We start from the raw sequence: 16,545 nt of genomic DNA, 5'->3' as shown, positions 1-16,545 counted from the left end.
GCGCAGCCTTTTCCAATTTATACAATTTGTACTCTCCTTTGAGTTCAGGTTCACCTCCACGCCAGGAGACCTGAATTAGGGTTTTCTTGAAGCTGAACGCAACTGACCCTGGGAAAACCATATAGGAATCCCATGAAGCTCTGACTTGCAGAAGGACCGTGTCAGTTCTGTGCACACCCGCTGACTACCACTACACTCTAGTGGATCTGTGGTCAAACTGGTGCCATAACCCATCCGTCAGTGACTGATCTGCACCCCTTTTATATAAATGCATCTACAAACGTTTCAGGTTTCGTCCCTCACTGAAAGCCAGGTTGGAGAGGCGTCTGGTGTAGTGGCAGAGTTAGAGTCAGGAAAAGACTCGATATTCAGTTTGCACTGGTTCTGCAATCCTGAGTGAAGTCACCGAACGCGTCTGAGCCTCCACATGCCCGTCTGAATTCGTACACAACGTGCCGGGGTTCAAGGGATCGGGGCTTCTAAGCCTTCTTAGGACGTGTAACCCTTCACTTTGCAGAAGGAATCCGCGTGCAAACTCCCGGGGGGGAGCTGCCCCTCCGTCGCACCGGGGCCCCCTCCGGCCGAAAAGGGAAGTTTTCAAGGTGAGAAACGTCCCAAGAACCGCCTCCCCTTGGGGAACACTCCCCAGAGTTCGAACGCTCCTGCCCCGCCCCCAGAGGAACTCAATTAGGGAAAACACAAAGTGGGGTTTTTAGAAAGCTTGTGTTACAAAGTTCGGGTTCTGCACCAACGAGAGCTCAGCAGCCAGGGCCGCCCCCTCCGAGGGACCTTTGTATTCTCGGACTGGGGGTAGACAGGAAGCGCTTAATAAATGCGGACCCGGCGGCGGGAGCAGCGAAAAGGGCCGCTGCTTCGCACGGCCGCCCGGAGCGTGGCGCCAGGGACCCGGATGGAGCCTCGGCGTCCCCGGGCCCGGCCCGCCCTCGCGCGTCTGCGCCTGCGCCCCGCCGGCCCAACGGGCCCCGGCGCATCCGAGTGGTGCTCAGTTCCACGAGCCCAGGGGCTCCGGCCGCGGGCGGGAGGGAAAGCGAGGCGCTGCCTCTCTATCCTGCGCCCGGCCGCCCGCCTTGTTCTCGGTGGCTCCCGCCCGAGGCCCGGCCCCACGCCACTTCCTCTTCCTCTTAGAGGCGGAGCGCGCGCGAGGGGGAGGGGGGGAGAAAAGAATGGAGGAGGGGCCGAGAGAGGGAGAGCCTGCGAGAGCCAGCGAGGGAGGGAAGAGAGAAAGGGAGAGGGCGCGGGGGAGGGCGGGCGAGAGGCCGCCGCGCGCCGGCGAAAGAGTTAAGGAGACGGGGCCGCGGAGAGGCCCGGGAGGAGGCGGAAAGGGCGCGCGCCCGCGTCACGTGACCGGGACGTGCCGCTCTTCCGCCGGCCATTTTAGGTGGTTCGCGGCGGCGCCATTAAAGCCAGGAGGAGGCGAGAGCGGCCGCCGCTGCTGCATTTTCTTTCCAGCGCTACCGGGGCTAGCGGGAGTGCGCGCCGTGCGAGAGTGGGAGGAGCGGGGAGGGGGGGAGGGAGGCCCGAGAAGCCGCGCGCGCGCGCGCCCGCCCGCCCGTGTGTGTCCGTGTCCGTGTGTGTGCCTGTGCGTGTGCGTGTGGGGGGGCGCCTCGCGCGTTAAATCGAGCGCGCGGCGGCGGCGGCGCGGCGGCGGCTGGGATTACTTTGCTGCTAGTTTCGGTTCGCGGCGGCGGCGGCGGAGGCGGCTGCGGCGGGCGTAGTCTCGGGGGCGGCGGCGGCGGCAGCATGTCGGAGGAGCATTTCGGCGGGGACGGGGCGGCGGCGGCGGCGGCCCCGGAGGCGGGCGGCGGCGCGGCGGCGGCGGCGGCGGAGCAGGAGGGAGCCATGGCGGCGGCCGCGGTGGCGGCGGCGGCGACGGCGGCGCCCGCGGCCCCGGCGGCAGCGCCGGCGGCGGGCGCCGGGGCCGGGGCCGGAGCCGGGGCCGGGGCCGGGAGCGGCGCCGAAGGCACCGAGGGGCCCGGCGCCGAGTCGGAGGGGGCCAAGATCGACGCCAGTAAGAACGAGGAGGACGAAGGGTGAGTACGGGGCGGCCGGGCCCGAACCCCCCCGCCCCCCGCTGCCCCCTTGCCCCGGCCCGGGCCGTTTTCCCGCCCGGGGCTTTTTTCTTTTCCCGCTATTTTTGCCTCCGGTCCCCGGCGCGGCCCCTCCCCCTTTAATCCCTGGGATCCCCCTTTTTAAAAGCCCCGGGGGGGCCGCGGAGCTAGGTGGGGGCGCGGCTCTCGAGCACATGGCCCGGCCGCGCCCCCGGCCCGGCCCCGCAGGCCCCGCCGGGGCCTCTTTTGAAAGTTTGGCGGGCGGCGCCCGGGCCGGTCCGCTAGGCCGCGGCCTCCCGCGCGCCCGGACGAGGCCTCCGGGCGGCCACATGGGCGCCGCCGCCGCCTTTTTGTCCCGCGCACCAAGTTTGCCCCGCGCGGGAGACCCCCCCGCGCGGGAGACCCCTCCCCCCGGGGGGCCGGAGCCCGGGCGCCGATCGGGGGCCTGTCCCCCCCGCCCCCCGCCTTTCCACTCGGTCTGAGCCCCACGCGGCCGCTTCTGCGAGCTTCTGGTTAAAGCTGCTTCCCCGACAGCCCCAACTACTGGGAGCGGTGTAGACGAGATGCGGCCCCGGGGGAAGAAGGGGGGTCCTTAGTCGGGGGGGGCCCCTCCGGGTACGGACCGGTGACCTTGGGAAACAGCTCCCGCTCCCCTGTTTGTCACGGGGTGGGGGGGCAAGGTGCCCGTGGGGGTACTAAGATCGAGGAAATGGCGCTTTAAGCCAGTAGGAGAAGCCAGGGCTCCCTTTGGGGGGAGGGGGCACCGCACACGGGGGGGGGGGGGGGACTGTTTGGAAATCGGACATTTTTAACCCCGGCCCGGGCGGGCTCCGGTCACGTTGGCTGTGCCGACCCTGCCGTTTGGGGAAGGGGGTGGGGGCAATCAGCCATTAAAAACTAATCTCGGATGATGTGCTTTTAAAGTAAGAAAGAATTAAACCCTCGGAAACTTAAGCCTTTTACCATTTTGGTTTTCGTTTTCTCTGATTTTGGGAAAGGCACTAAAACGACTAACGCATTCCTATTGCTGCTGGGGGCGGGCTGGCCGTTAATTTGTCCGGGCAGGCTTTCTCCCAGCCTGAGTTTGCACAAAGAGCTGCCTTTGTAGTAATCTACTGCTCGTTGAACTGAAGTGTAAATGAATTAAACATTTTTAACCCTAACAATGTTGAAAACTAAAACTAGAATTTTGATTGGTTGCTGTACCGGTTGTTAATTCCCTAGCCATTCAAACTCCTCCCCACGGCACTCTGAAGCAGCGACGGCACAGCGGGAAGAATGGTAAAACTTTTACGTTTTATTTCTGTATTTTAAAGGTTTCAGTAGCCATGTAACATGCAGAGGCCGTGTAGAAGTGTATTTGTTGCCCATTGATTTTCCCCAGGAAATCGTAATCGTTTAAGGTAACAGGATGTTACTTACCTGGGGTAGACCAAACCTGATGGTTTGTAATCCACGGGCAAACACTGAGGCCACGAGGTAGTTCTTGGTCCGTGTGCTAATGCATGGACCTGCAGTTGGCCAAGAGTACGCTAAGTATCCCTAGTGGGACTACTTTTAAAATTCGCTATAGGGAAGAAATAACAATGAATACTATGATGAGAGTTGATTTTACATAGTTTGCTAGGAGGATGGAAAACAAATGAAGTTGATAGTGTTTGTGGAAATTCTATGTTAAATGCTGAAGGGGAGGTTTATTGATTGTAGAGATTATGTTTAAAAATATAATGCATGTTAGAATAAAAAGTTCTGGAAGTGACAGAAGTAAAAGTAAATTTTTAATTGTTCTGTATTGTATTCAAATCAGACTTATTACACACTTCCTATATATATTTAAGTTCCTTAACATAGTTTACAAAAGCTGGATATGAAATACCTTCTGGCTTTTTACTTTTTCTCTTAATTTTCAGTACACGTTAAATGCCTACTTAAAGTTACAAAAAGGCATTTTACATTCATGGGCTGTAGAAGGAGTTATCTTAGATACTTTGGGGTCCTGGGTAGGTAGGAATGTTTGACCCTAACTAGTTGATATCTCTTCACATCTGGATGTCTTCTCTTTGGAAGGTTGGGTTGCATTTTGTTGTTTTCAGAATAACGTTTTCTTTCTCCTTTTAAGAGAGGAGTGTTGAGGATTTTTCTGAGGTATCCAGCCAGATGTATTAAAATAGTTTGGGAAGCAGTTGGTATGTTTAAGTATGACATGCACATCCTTTGTGCAAGTGTATATATTTGCATGCCTTTCCCAGGAATTTTAAATTGATTTGATTTCTTTGTTACAAGTTGATAATGTAACCATTGTCCTTCACCACCCACTAAAAAAGCTCCAGGTCTTTTAAATCAGAAATAGCAGAATTATGTGGATCAGGCTTCAGCCCCGGGTGGGGGTGGGTGGGGGGGGGGGTGTGTGTAGTTTAAGGACCGATGCCCAATGGAAGGTGACCAGAACTGTAATAGAATTGGGGAACGGGGAGATATTCTAGGTGGATTTTACTGTCTCCATGATGGCCCATAAAACTGCTGGAGCTCCAGCTGGCTCTGAGGAGTACTTTAGTATGATTTTTAAAAAAAGGTGATTAAACAGCATGGTGGAGTCAGGCCTCCCCAAGTACTGTTCTGTGGAAGTAGCCACAGAAAGGGGTCATAGCCCTTTTAATTAGTCTTGTAATGGATAATTCACATGGACTCAAGTCTTGTTTTTGTTCTGAAGAGTTCATTTTTAGGCTGTGATAGTTCAAAGGCAGTAACCAGGGTGAAGGAAAGGAGAAAGTGCTGAACTTAAGAGTCAGGAGTAGGTTTAAATCCTGCCTTGGATACATAATAGCTGTGTGACTGGAGGAGGCCCAGTGGATTTCCTCCCCTATAGTGTGTGGGGGAAAGTGCCCAGTGTCCTGGGCCTCCTGCTCCTCCTCCCCCATGGCAGCCCTTTGCTCTTCTCAGTAAGTGTTCTTTTGGCTAGAGAGGGATTGCTTAAATAAAGATCAAGCCCCACAGGCTGTGTTGTAAAATAAGCTAATGCCAAATGCTAACACTTTTTATGTATCTTAGTGAGTTTCCTTTAGTGGTTTGAAGTTCTGCAAAAGTGGTAGACTGGCACTTTTTTTAATCCTAAAAAGGTACGTGGAAAATGAGCCTGTGGTATTCTCACAGATTGTTGGGCTTTAGGTTATTAAGAATGGTTGTGTCCCACCCACCTCTTCGCTCCTTGCCCTCCCCATATAACTTGACTTACAGGATTTCCAGTAAAACGTTGCCGGAGGTGACCCTTAAACCTCCATGTGCTGTTCTCCTAACACTGAGCTGTGCTTCTAAGGAGGACAATTCCTGAGAGTCAGTCACTTTGCTTGGATGCTTTTCATGCCCTCAAGATTCTTCCTGATTTGAGGGGGTGATGATGGGCCAGACCAATAAGCTAGCAGAATCAATTCTACAATTACCTTCTACTTCCCAGGAAGTTCTGTGGGTCTGAGATCCAGCAGCCAAAATGTCCTTATCTGGGCTATGAATGGCTGTTTACTGAGTTGCTTTAGAGACAGACTCAACTGGACCAATCTTTTAGAACAGGAAGCACCAAGGTGGATGATTCCTTTGTGTGTTTGACAGGAAACAAAACTTCTCCCTCATTCCTCCTTTCAGCCTCCCTTGGCTTCCGAACCCTTATCTAGGTCAGATGGGATTCACCCCACTATCCCCCACCCCCTTGGGGAAAAAAGTTTAGGTAGAAGACTTGTGCTTTAGGGTTTCTTTATTCTTTTGAAAAAAACATTAGACCCCAAATGTGCTTTGGAAATATTTAGACGTAGCACGGTAATTTCAGTTTTGTTTATAGGTTGTTATATGAAAGAAATCCAATTTGGTTAGGAATACCTGCTTGTATAATTACTAATAGGACTAAGTAAAATAGAGAAAATTGACCTAAACCTTCTGGTTCCCTAGGTTATTATATGTTAACTGATTCTGGTTCCCTAGGTTATTATATGTTAACTGAATTTAATGGGTATAGTAATCTCATCTACCTCATAGAATCTGTGGCAGGATTCTTTGTGATGTCAACCTAATTCTTTGGTTCTGCTCTATGGATAACTCTTAATTTTGGGGTGTGAAAGTGATAGAAAAGACAGCAGTGCCTTCAGTTGTCTCATCTATTCTGAAAGATCCTTTTTTGAGTTGGTAACACAAAGTTTAAAAATTTAAAAAAATAGAGAGGTGAGGTGGAAGAAAGGTTATCCAAACTATTAGTTATTAAGCATTTTATTTTTGAGAAGTATAAACTAACTAGTCCACAAACTTGCAATTCCTCAAGTTGTGTAACAGTTTTCCCAGTGGGAGGAACTGCTTTTTCGACAGCCTAGGCACTAACCGATCTGCAAGGCTGGCTTTGGAGTTGAAGAAAACTGGTTAAACAACTCTGCCATGGTTTCTTGAAATCTCTAGCCAATAAAAAAAATTATTTGCACTCTTCACTTAATCATCCACACAACACTTAGACATGAATAACGAGAAGCATTCATTAAATGGATAATAGGTGCAAGGTACTATATCATGCCTTGGGGTACAGGGAATGAAAACCTGGCCTTTGGTAAGCTAATTTTCTTCTAGGAATAATAGAAATGATTTTATTACTTCAGACACATTTTTGTGAGTTTTGCAAAATGTGATCATACAATGTAAGTGGAACTTGTGAAAGCCCAAGTTTTCTTTGTCATGACTTCTGTGTGGCCTGGAGCATCTCTTCCTGGTCCTCTTGGATACTGATCCCTAGTATCTAGGGAGCTCTGGTCGAGGCATTGCCACTTCAGTAGAAACTTCCTGTCTCTTGCCATTTAAGTCTGTGTGAGATGGGGTGTGTTGCTTAACCCCTCTGGGCCTCAGTTTCTTGATCTGTAAAGTGGTTGTAGATAGAATTGGATGATCTCTTGGTCCTTGCTAGTACGAAACTTGTGGCTTAAATGGCTGTTGTGTGTTTCTCTACTCCATCTTGTGAGAAAGACAGTTTCTTTCATGATCTGAGCTACAGTACAGAGTCTAAAAGGAAAGGATAAATTACGCAATATAGCTTTTAGTGTTGAACATTAAAAGTGAACAGTTTAAATAGTGAATTGTTATAATTTATATTTTGGTGCTTGTTAATTCTTACTTGACCAGAATAATTCGTTAATACCCAGAATCTATTTACCAGAAAATTCAAGTGTAAAACCCTGGCCCTGCCCACTAACTTCCTCTGTGACCTTTGGTTAGTTAACTTTATCCTTGTGTTTGTTTCCTTTTTTTTCCCTTCTAACCATTCTGAAGAAGTGGGAGTTCACTATTAAAGTTGAAAGGGAATTCCTAACCTCTTCTGGTAATATAATGAAATAATGAGAATTATTACTCTAGTCAAACACTAAATCGTTTTTTTTAAACATTGGTTCTAAAAGACAAATTTGGATTTTCCTTATTACTGCCATGTTTAAGCCTTAACACATTGAAATGTGTTTTATTCTATTTAATGATGTGAAATAGAACTGGAATTTTGTTTTTTTAATAAGACATTATTTTGGAAAGTTTTTTAACCTAAAAAGCAGAAGGTTAGGTTATTAAATTTGTTTCAAAGTAGTTTTACTGAGGTATTTGGTCTACTACTTCCAGTCTGAATTAAACACTTGGCCCCAAGGTAATTTTTCTTAAGTGCCTTTTTGAATGAGTGGTTTCCCTACTCAGTTAGCTCTAGTATTTCCCTATTGCCTTTATATAAAATAGAAACTGGTGTTCAGCTTTTAAATCCACCAGGCCTCAAGCTGGCTTTTCTAGCATTCCAGCTAAACTGCTCATCTCCCATCCCCCGTGCCAAGAAGGCCTTCCCCAGTCTCTGTGTTCTACCCTAGGCCTTCATTGTCTCTTCTCTCCTCTTCCTCCCCTCACCCCCCACTACTTTGTATAACCTATCTTGTGTATGTTTGTGTTCATTCACATTATATTTGTGCTGGTTATATTTGCACAGGTATCGTCCCTACCATTAGAATGTAAACTCATTGTGAGTAGGGATTATTTCATTCTTTGTTCTTGTATCCCCCTGTGTCTGTGGGTTTGAAGCTTAATATTAGATGCTTGTTGATTAATTGCTATTTTAATGTTGCGGATCTGATTAAGAGGTTACACTTTTTAACCCTTGACACCTAAGGGATTTTTAAATTTTATGAATTTTATAGTATGTCTTTCTGTAAATCTATTTACAATCTTTACTGTTAGCTGAGTTAGAGGACTGAATTTTTGTGAGGTAGTTATAAGCTTAACTGTAACTTTTCCGCCTTGCAGTTATGGTTAACTGGTTAATTTTTATATAATCTACAATTTCATAGAAAGAAGTTGGTTTCCAAAGTGGTTGTTATTACAGATTATTCCACTATTTTGATAACTAAATTTCCATTTTATTGTAATTGGTGAGAACTGAAAGGTTCTTCTAATTTTTTAAAAAATAAGTAGATATTTTTGTTTTTACATCACCTGTGTTTTCCGTACTTATCCTTTCCTCACACTCTCCAAGAGCTATACCTTATAAGGTAGGAAAGAAGGGAAGAAAAGAAAGTTCTTCATAGCTAAATAATGTGGCAAAAAAAGTCTGAGCTTCTGAGCAGCTTTCTACAACCCTGACCCCCGACCTTTGCTGTGCAAAGAGGGACACCAGCTTTTCATCTCTTCGGAGATCAAGTTGGGTCATTGTAATTATGCAGCAGCGCTATTGCCTTTGTTTTGGTTTTTATTCTTTGTGGTGGTGTCATTATATATTGTTTTCTTCTCACTTCACTTCGCACCAATTCGTATCCTTCTCTCTGCTTTTCTGTATTTATGTGCTTCTAGCTTTGATTTACCCACCATGAGGCCTTCAGCATAGCCTGGTCTTTGTAAAATGACCTAATTACTTTGAAAGACCTTTTAATATAATAGATCTTTGGATAACAGTGATTGGCTATACCTAAAATGTTCACTGTCACCTCATTAACATTTGATGGCAGTGTTTTGCATACCGTTGAAGTTTATGGCCTCTCTACCTTCCCCTTAGTCTGTATTTAAGTGCTTAAGTTTGAAAGTTGCAGGATAGTGAACAGTTCTTAAAACACTTTATTTTTAAGATATTCTCTAATTTGTAATTGTTCGGTTAAGTGTTATATTAAATCATGGTTAAACCTGTTATCTTTTTTGAAATCTTCTTTGGAAAAGAATTGGGGGAAAATAATGACTTTTAAGATAAAATATCTTAATGCCAACTTTTTTGCTGCACCCCCTACCAACCACCTACAGATTATTAAAAGTCCAGTTGAAGAGAGCAAAAGTTACTGAATCCTTAACCAGAAAGTGTTTTCTACTAGATATTTTTGCTGCTAAGTCTCTTTTGTTAGAATGTTGAAGAAAATAAGCTAGAACTTCACAAAAATTCAAAACTGTAATCCAAACAGATAACAGTGATGGGGGCAAAGAATAATATTGCTAAAGATCCACCTCTACAAGACACCACAATTCTAGTCCCAACTCTATATTTGAGACGGATGTTGAAATTTACTGTTGCTCTCTTAACAATAGCCGTAGCCTCAGGAGCTTAGTGTCTGGATTCATCTGGGCTTTCCTTATGCCTCTCTTTAAGAGAATTTTAGGAAAAAATTGTTCCTAATTCTTAAATCAAAGTATTTAGAATTGTAGAAATAATGTTAGCCTAGGTTTTTATAGAAATTTTTGAGGGTGTAAAAATAGTTGGCCTCTTCCATTCCAAACTAGTAGAGGTATAGTAGTCATTTGTGTATTGGTGCTGGTTTAGACTCAAATTGAGTAACTGTCACTTTGAATTGGGGTACACATAATTCCAACTTGTCTTCCATTTGTGCTATGGGAGATTTCAGATCCTGGCTCTGCCATTCTAACTGTGGGATGCTGAGCCAGCCATTTGTCTTTCTGGGGAATCAGTTTACTCCTTTGTAAAAAAAAAAAAAAAGTTTTGAACTAGGTTCAGTATAGGTGACCTCTGAAGTCTCTTTTAGGCCTATTTGGTCAATCCATTGATTCTTTTTTTCAGTGCTGAATTGTTTAATTGTATTTTGGATACAATATCCTTAATTTGAAGTTTCTAGAATTCTGAGAAAGTTTTAAAAAACAGAAAATTGTTGAAGTCTCATTTTTTTTGTTTATTACTATCAAATTAAAGTGGAGTGAGTTGTAGGTTTTAGTTGAGATGAATTTTTATAAAGCATTAGCTTATCTCTCATCGAGTGGTAGGAGAACATAGGCTTTTCCGGAGAACATAGGCTTTTCCAACAGTGGTACTTGTGTAAGATGATTTGAAAAGAGAGGGAGCATAGATACTCTGCTTTTTTAAGCAAGATGTGCTTCTATTTTGTATGGTGTTTATGTTGGTAATTGATTGTATAGTGCCGCATCATGATTCTTGGAAGTTTACAGAGAGCAGGTGAGATAGAATATTAATATTTTAAAAATGGTTATGCTCCTACATTTTAAAAAACTTCAGAATCCAAGCAGAATCTGACCTGCCCCTTTGTTGTACTGTGATAATTGATAGTAACAATGAGGGCCCTGAGACATGCAGCATCCTGAAATGTCTTAAGTTGATAGGGGAAAAAAGAATTGTGTTTAGGAGTATAGCCCAGGTTAAGTATAGCACCTCTAATGTAGCTGAGGCCCAGCTGAACAAGAAGGGGAGACAAGATAAGACACTGAAGTAGCCAAAAATAGATGCCACAGAGTGTCTATGCTAATAGGACAGCCTCCTCCTCAGCCTCCCTCCCCGCTTCATTATACAGCTTTGTCAGGCTTGGTTATTCTGGATTCTTATCCCAGAGCAAAGTAGGAGTGGGGTTACAGCTAGGAGATAGGACAGCAGACTGCCTGGGAGAAGAGAGAAACTATTGTCTGGAGCCATTTAGTATCAAAAGGCCTTTGAATAAGCTCTGAGGGGAGAATGGTTCATGCTGACCAAAAAGGCATTTCATTATATCTAATATTCTGAAAAGGTAGGGGAACATGCAATAGTTTTTTGAAAGCTTTCTAAACATAATGGTATGAGAAGCTTCCCAGAAAGACACATTTCCTGTGATCTTCAATATATATTTAAGCTTTTTGAAAATCCATTTTATGTATATACATACTTGCACAAACAAAACTCTATGTGTATACATATGTATATACCTGAAGTTTACCATTCTGTCTAAATGGAATGTGCCACCCATTCTGGACGAATGGGAATCAACCCAAATGAACACACCTTAGCCTTAAAGTTAATATATTGAATATTTTAAGTGACCCTCATACTCTTGAAGACTGTATCAAAGATTCTGTAATATTTGGAGTAAGAAAAAGAATCCTTCTGAGGAATTTAACGTGAAGTTCTTAGATAATAGGTGAATCTTGAATGACCATATTTAATTAGATAAATGCCTTTCCTATGAAAAAAATAGCTTCATAATTAGTAAAATTGTTGCTGGTAGAACTGACACCTTACTTTCAAATAGTGAAGGTAGTACTTCCCCTTGAAATTAAGGGCACTTCCAATTTATGCTTATTTCAAAGTAAGCTGGTCAGTTTTAGTTCTGATAGACCAGCATCTTAATAGCTTCGTTTGCTTCCTGTTATCCTCACTTCATTGAAAGGGAGCAGTCTATTTTTAAAGTAATGTTTGACTTTGTTTTCTGTCTTAAACCACTTTGAAAAGTGGATTACCCCTAATGATTTCTGCTGAATTCATTGTGATAAGCAGTTGCAGCCAAAATACATTAAAAGTAGTAGCCTGTAATAGCAAAATTTGAACTTGGAGCCGATTACAACTATCTTAAACCTGAATTTAAGTCAGCATTGATTTTTGAGCATAAGATGGTAGTCTTATTTTTCTCTTTATACATAATCATGTATGCTCTCTGATCTTTGTCAACAAGATAGCCTACAGTCTGGTTAAAAATGATCATATTACATTTAACAAAGCAAATATATTATCAGAGTTAAATAGACTACACGTGAAATATTTTTCTAGGGAATTGGTTTTAAGGAAATATATGTGATACTTGGAATTTATATGTAGTATTCCCATTACCTACTTTTGACCAAGAACCAATTCAACTAAATTTTAGCTGGTCATAATGTATAGTTTATTATAGTACATACAATTATGTATACTTAAGAGTATACAGTTAATGTGCAAATTGGGAATCAGATATGGAAATCTTTGACTAGAATTAATTCTTTAAACAGACTAAATTGCTAATGTTTCGTTTTATTGGGTTGGTGAGGATGATACAGAAGTCTCACAGACATAAAAATTTAAGTACCTAATGTGGTTTTGGAATGGTTGGTGGACCTTTTAAAGTAACTCAGATTTTTGTTTTATTAAACGTTATCTTTTTATTACTGGAAATAAAAATTCTCTTTTGGTAGCAAAGGGCTGTTACATCTAATTGGCATGATAGAAGGAGGGGCTGTTAAGATGAATGGGATGTACTGCTTAAAAGAGCTGAAGGAAACAGGCATTTGAATAGTTGATACTTAGAGGTCCACTAGATGGAGCTAGTAAAGTCCATCCCATGTTTCTAGCTTTTTCTTGAGGGGAAAAGTATTTCACAAGCTCTACCCTAGGATTTTTATATAGACTTTATGTAAAAATTATGCTAGCACTCATCATTTTTTAATTTTGATACACACATGCACATATATGTATGTGTATGTTGTAAAACACCAGGAAGAACATGTTTATATGCTTCTAAGCATCTTTTTAATTTTGTAAAAATAATTTCAGATGGGAACCAAATGGCTCCTGCTCTCCTCTCCCCTTTGGTGAACACTCAGGTCCTTATGACATCTTATGGTCTCTTACTCTGACCCTTGCAAAAATTTTGTTAAAACTTCATGTCCCTCTTGGTTAACTGAGGTTTCACTTTTAATGTTATTAAAATTAGTGGATTATCTTTAATGAGACACTTTTCATTTATTTTTTAATGGGTTGTTCTGTGTCTTCATTAAGGATTAAAAAGTTTCCTCTTTTTTTTTTTTTTTGCTTTGTTAATTCTTTGAGCTAAAAGCTCTTGGTAAGGACAGTCATATCAGACCTAGAAGGAAGCAGCATCAAGATAGGAAGAAAGGGCTGGCTGGTTGATGAGTATCTTTGTATACTATTATATATTGTACATAGTTAATGAAAGGTAGCTTTGGGAAAGTGCATGAAAATTTTTCAGTGTTCTCAAACTCTTACGATTTAAATCCACTGGAAACTTTTGCCCTTGTCACACAAAGAATATTTAGATCCTAGTTTAGGAATCATCAAGTACCATAGCACATTTGAAGGGCTCTTAATTTATTGTTTGCTCAGGTGTCCAGCAATCAGTCCAGGGAAAGTAATATTAAATAAACTTGTAGAGGTAGGAAGGTCCTTTAAATGAGGCAGAATGGTGTCTTAATACTTCCCAACCAATTTTCCTGCAGTTTGGGAAAAATAACTTAATGATATGGACGATATTTAAGGCAAGTTTTTCTTAGCATTTTAATACTGCTTTTTGTCTTCACAGGAAAATGTTTATAGGAGGCCTTAGCTGGGACACTACAAAGAAAGATCTGAAGGACTACTTTTCCAAATTTGGTGAAGTTGTAGACTGCACTCTGAAGTTAGATCCAATCACAGGGCGATCAAGGGGTTTTGGCTTTGTACTATTTAAAGAATCGGAGAGTGTAGATAAGGTAGTGTGTTACATGCTCTGATCAATTAGTAATGTTTGAATTGACAGTATTAAACATGGACCAGGATATATTGGATGTTCCCCTATTTGATTTTCGTCTCAGGGCATTTACAAAACACTAAAAATACTTGGATACCTTGGTTGTGCCCACTGGATGGATAAGCATGCGTGCGCGCACACACACGCACACACACACATATACACAAAAGGACATGAAAAGGGCATGTTGACAATATTGGTGCTCATTTTACAATTTGGGGAGATGGGCCTTTTACTTAATTCCTCCTCTTTTGGTCACGGACGAAGGTGAAATGGCAAACACACAGACAGATTGCTGCCAGCCAGTAGTGATGGCTCTTCTGTTAAATCTTCCCCATCGTCTTTGCCTTAACAGTCGTTGACACCTAAGCAGTTGCTGACACCTAAATTGAGTCTCAGCATTTTTTAGTCTGTTCAGGGGATTGAGAACCCTACATTCCACGTGGGACATCTAAAAAGTAGGACATTGTTAAAGGGGAACTGATGGCTTTGAGGTGACTCAACCTCAAAAAAATTCAAATGTGAAGTGACAATAAAACAAAAGCAAGGAATTGAATGGATGGATGTTCATCCATGTTACCCCACCACCACATATGTTAGTGCAGTTTTTATCTTGAATCAATATACCATGCCTTGATTCAGCCAGTGCTTCAATTAAGTCATGCTTAAATATTTTTTCACTTTTACTATTTTAGTTAATACTTCTGAAAACTTAGAAAAAAGATTTACATTTTTAAAACAAAGCTTCCAATTTCTTTAGGTCATGGACCAGAAAGAACACAAATTGAATGGCAAAGTGATTGATCCTAAAAGGGCCAAAGCTATGAAAACAAAAGAACCTGTTAAAAAAATTTTTGTTGGTGGCCTTTCTCCAGATACACCTGAAGAGAAAATAAGGGAGTACTTTGGTGGTTTTGGTGAGGTATGTGACATATGGTACCCCTATTTTCAATTAAGTTAGTGTCTTTCCTTCACATGTGTGAATGTATTAGTATGAATTGTCACATGTGGACTAAATAGAATAATCAGACTTAAAAGTGAGGACTGAACACAACATATTGGGGATAAAGATGTGATAGAAAACATGCAATCTGCTAGCCTTTGTCCCTTAGCCCCCTGGTGTCCACTCAAAGAGCAACTGATCCTGCATATACTGATTTGGGGAAAAAAACATGTTAACATTATCTGTGTTGTGTTCTATTTTTATTGTGCCAAAATATTTCCCAATTACAGTTTAATCTGGTTTGACATCTCATTTTTTAAGCAGAGGACATTTGAATAGGGCACACAGTTTCTATCTTCACTCTCTCCCATGAAAAGAAAGGAAAGACTAAATGCAAATGCTCTAAGAACAGATAGCACAATATTTAAGACTTGTCTCCCCTTTTTGATCGTGAGCTTGAGAGCCAGGACCATTCGTGACCTTTTTTGTAGGTTGTCCTCTTAGCACAGTGCCTGGCACATGACTCTTTGTTCAATGCTTTTGTGGCATAAGTAGGACTTGGCCCATATGCTAATATAGAAGGATTGAGGAGCTTGGTCTTGGGAACTTGCTCTCTCTTAGTAGGGTCTCCTGCCTCACTTAAGGCCTGGCTTGTTGCCTGAGGCACATGGATCCTAAATGACTTGCTTGGGGTCATAGAGCTAGTGTAGGACATGATTTGTACCTAAGCCTTTTGAGGGCTCTGGCTGCATCCTGAAGGCTCTAGTGTCTTTTAGGGGGTGTTTCTGTTAGTACCTGTTTGTGTGAACAAATATTAGGAGGGCTCTAGTAAACATGGAGGGGAGCCTTTTTTAGAATGAACATAAATACTTCTGAAGAATCCCTCAAGACTCTCAAAGCAATTAGAAACTGGGCAAAAGGGCAGAAGGAACAATATATTTTAAGTTAGCTTCTATTTTTGAGACTTACATAGGAATACTGAAACTACTTTCTTGATATCAGGTGGAATCTATCGAGCTCCCCATGGACAACAAGACCAATAAGAGGCGCGGATTCTGCTTTATTACTTTTAAGGAAGAAGAGCCAGTGAAGAAAATAATGGAAAAGAAATATCACAACGTTGGTCTTAGTAAAGTAAGTTAAAACATGAGCATGATGAAAGGAGTTAAAGTGAACTTGGTTCCAGCATAGATTGTAAGTGGCCATTATTGGAGGAGAAAAGTCAAACCAATGTGATTCTTTTTGGTAGGGGAAGAGGTGAGGCAGCCACTGCTCTTTAGATGAGAAGTTCTAGACCTAGAGTAAAGTTCTAGGATCATCTTACGAAAGAGGTCACTTGGGAAATGGATGGTTAGTGCGTCTGTGCATTCTTGCTGAATGTATTGTCAGACCAAGAACACCAGCTCACAAGTTGCAGATGCTTCAAGCTTTTATTCTGAGGAAAACATTGTAGGTAGCCCTGGGATCCCCCCTTTAACATTGGGGCCAATTTTGAATAGTTAAGGCACTTGAAGCTGCTTTCCTGAACCAGTTTAATAATGACTCTCTCTCGTAGTGTGAAATCAAAGTAGCCATGTCCAAGGAGCAGTACCAGCAGCAGCAGCAGTGGGGCTCCAGAGGAGGGTTTGCAGGACGAGCTCGTGGAAGAGGTGGTGGTAAGCTAGTGCCTTAGTTTACTGTCTTAAGCTTTACTGCTATTGAATTATCCTGAAGTAAAGATCTTTGCTGATCTTCTGACATTAGTGAACCTATTAATGTGCTGCAGGCCCCAGTCAAAACTGGAACCAGGGAT

At 43.1% G+C, this 16,545-nt stretch overlaps 1 protein-coding gene across 4 annotated transcripts in view; it reads left to right on the top strand.

The window, feature by feature from the left end:
- Nucleotides 1-1,642: 1,642 nt before the first annotated feature.
- Nucleotides 1,643-16,545, top strand: part of HNRNPD (heterogeneous nuclear ribonucleoprotein D) — a 17,726-nt gene continuing 2,823 nt past the window's right edge. The window contains exons 1-7 of one of the 4 annotated variants that reach the window (XR_011970426.1): nt 1,643-2,051; nt 3,294-3,350; nt 13,604-13,772; nt 14,571-14,732; nt 15,756-15,887; nt 16,309-16,408; nt 16,519-16,545. The exon at nt 16,519-16,545 is cut by the window's right edge and continues 120 nt beyond it. Coding sequence is in view for 2 of the 4 variants with exons in the window: in XM_072623948.1 (XP_072480049.1) it covers nt 1,762-2,051; nt 3,294-3,350; nt 13,604-13,772; nt 14,571-14,732; nt 15,756-15,887; nt 16,309-16,408; nt 16,519-16,545 (937 nt within the window). In the remaining 2 variants the exon portion in view is untranslated. The remainder of the gene's footprint in view (nt 2,052-3,293; nt 3,351-13,603; nt 13,773-14,570; nt 14,733-15,755; nt 15,888-16,308; nt 16,409-16,518) is intronic. The other 3 variants (XM_072623948.1, XR_011970427.1, XM_072623949.1) reach the window with 3 other exon arrangements.

The sequence above is a fragment of the Notamacropus eugenii genome, chromosome 7, assembly GCF_028372415.1.
Source record: "Notamacropus eugenii isolate mMacEug1 chromosome 7, mMacEug1.pri_v2, whole genome shotgun sequence".
Classification (NCBI taxonomy): Eukaryota; Metazoa; Chordata; class Mammalia; order Diprotodontia; family Macropodidae; genus Notamacropus; species Notamacropus eugenii.
Note: the sequence above shows the minus strand (reverse complement) of the source record. Positions and strands in the feature narration are given on the sequence as shown.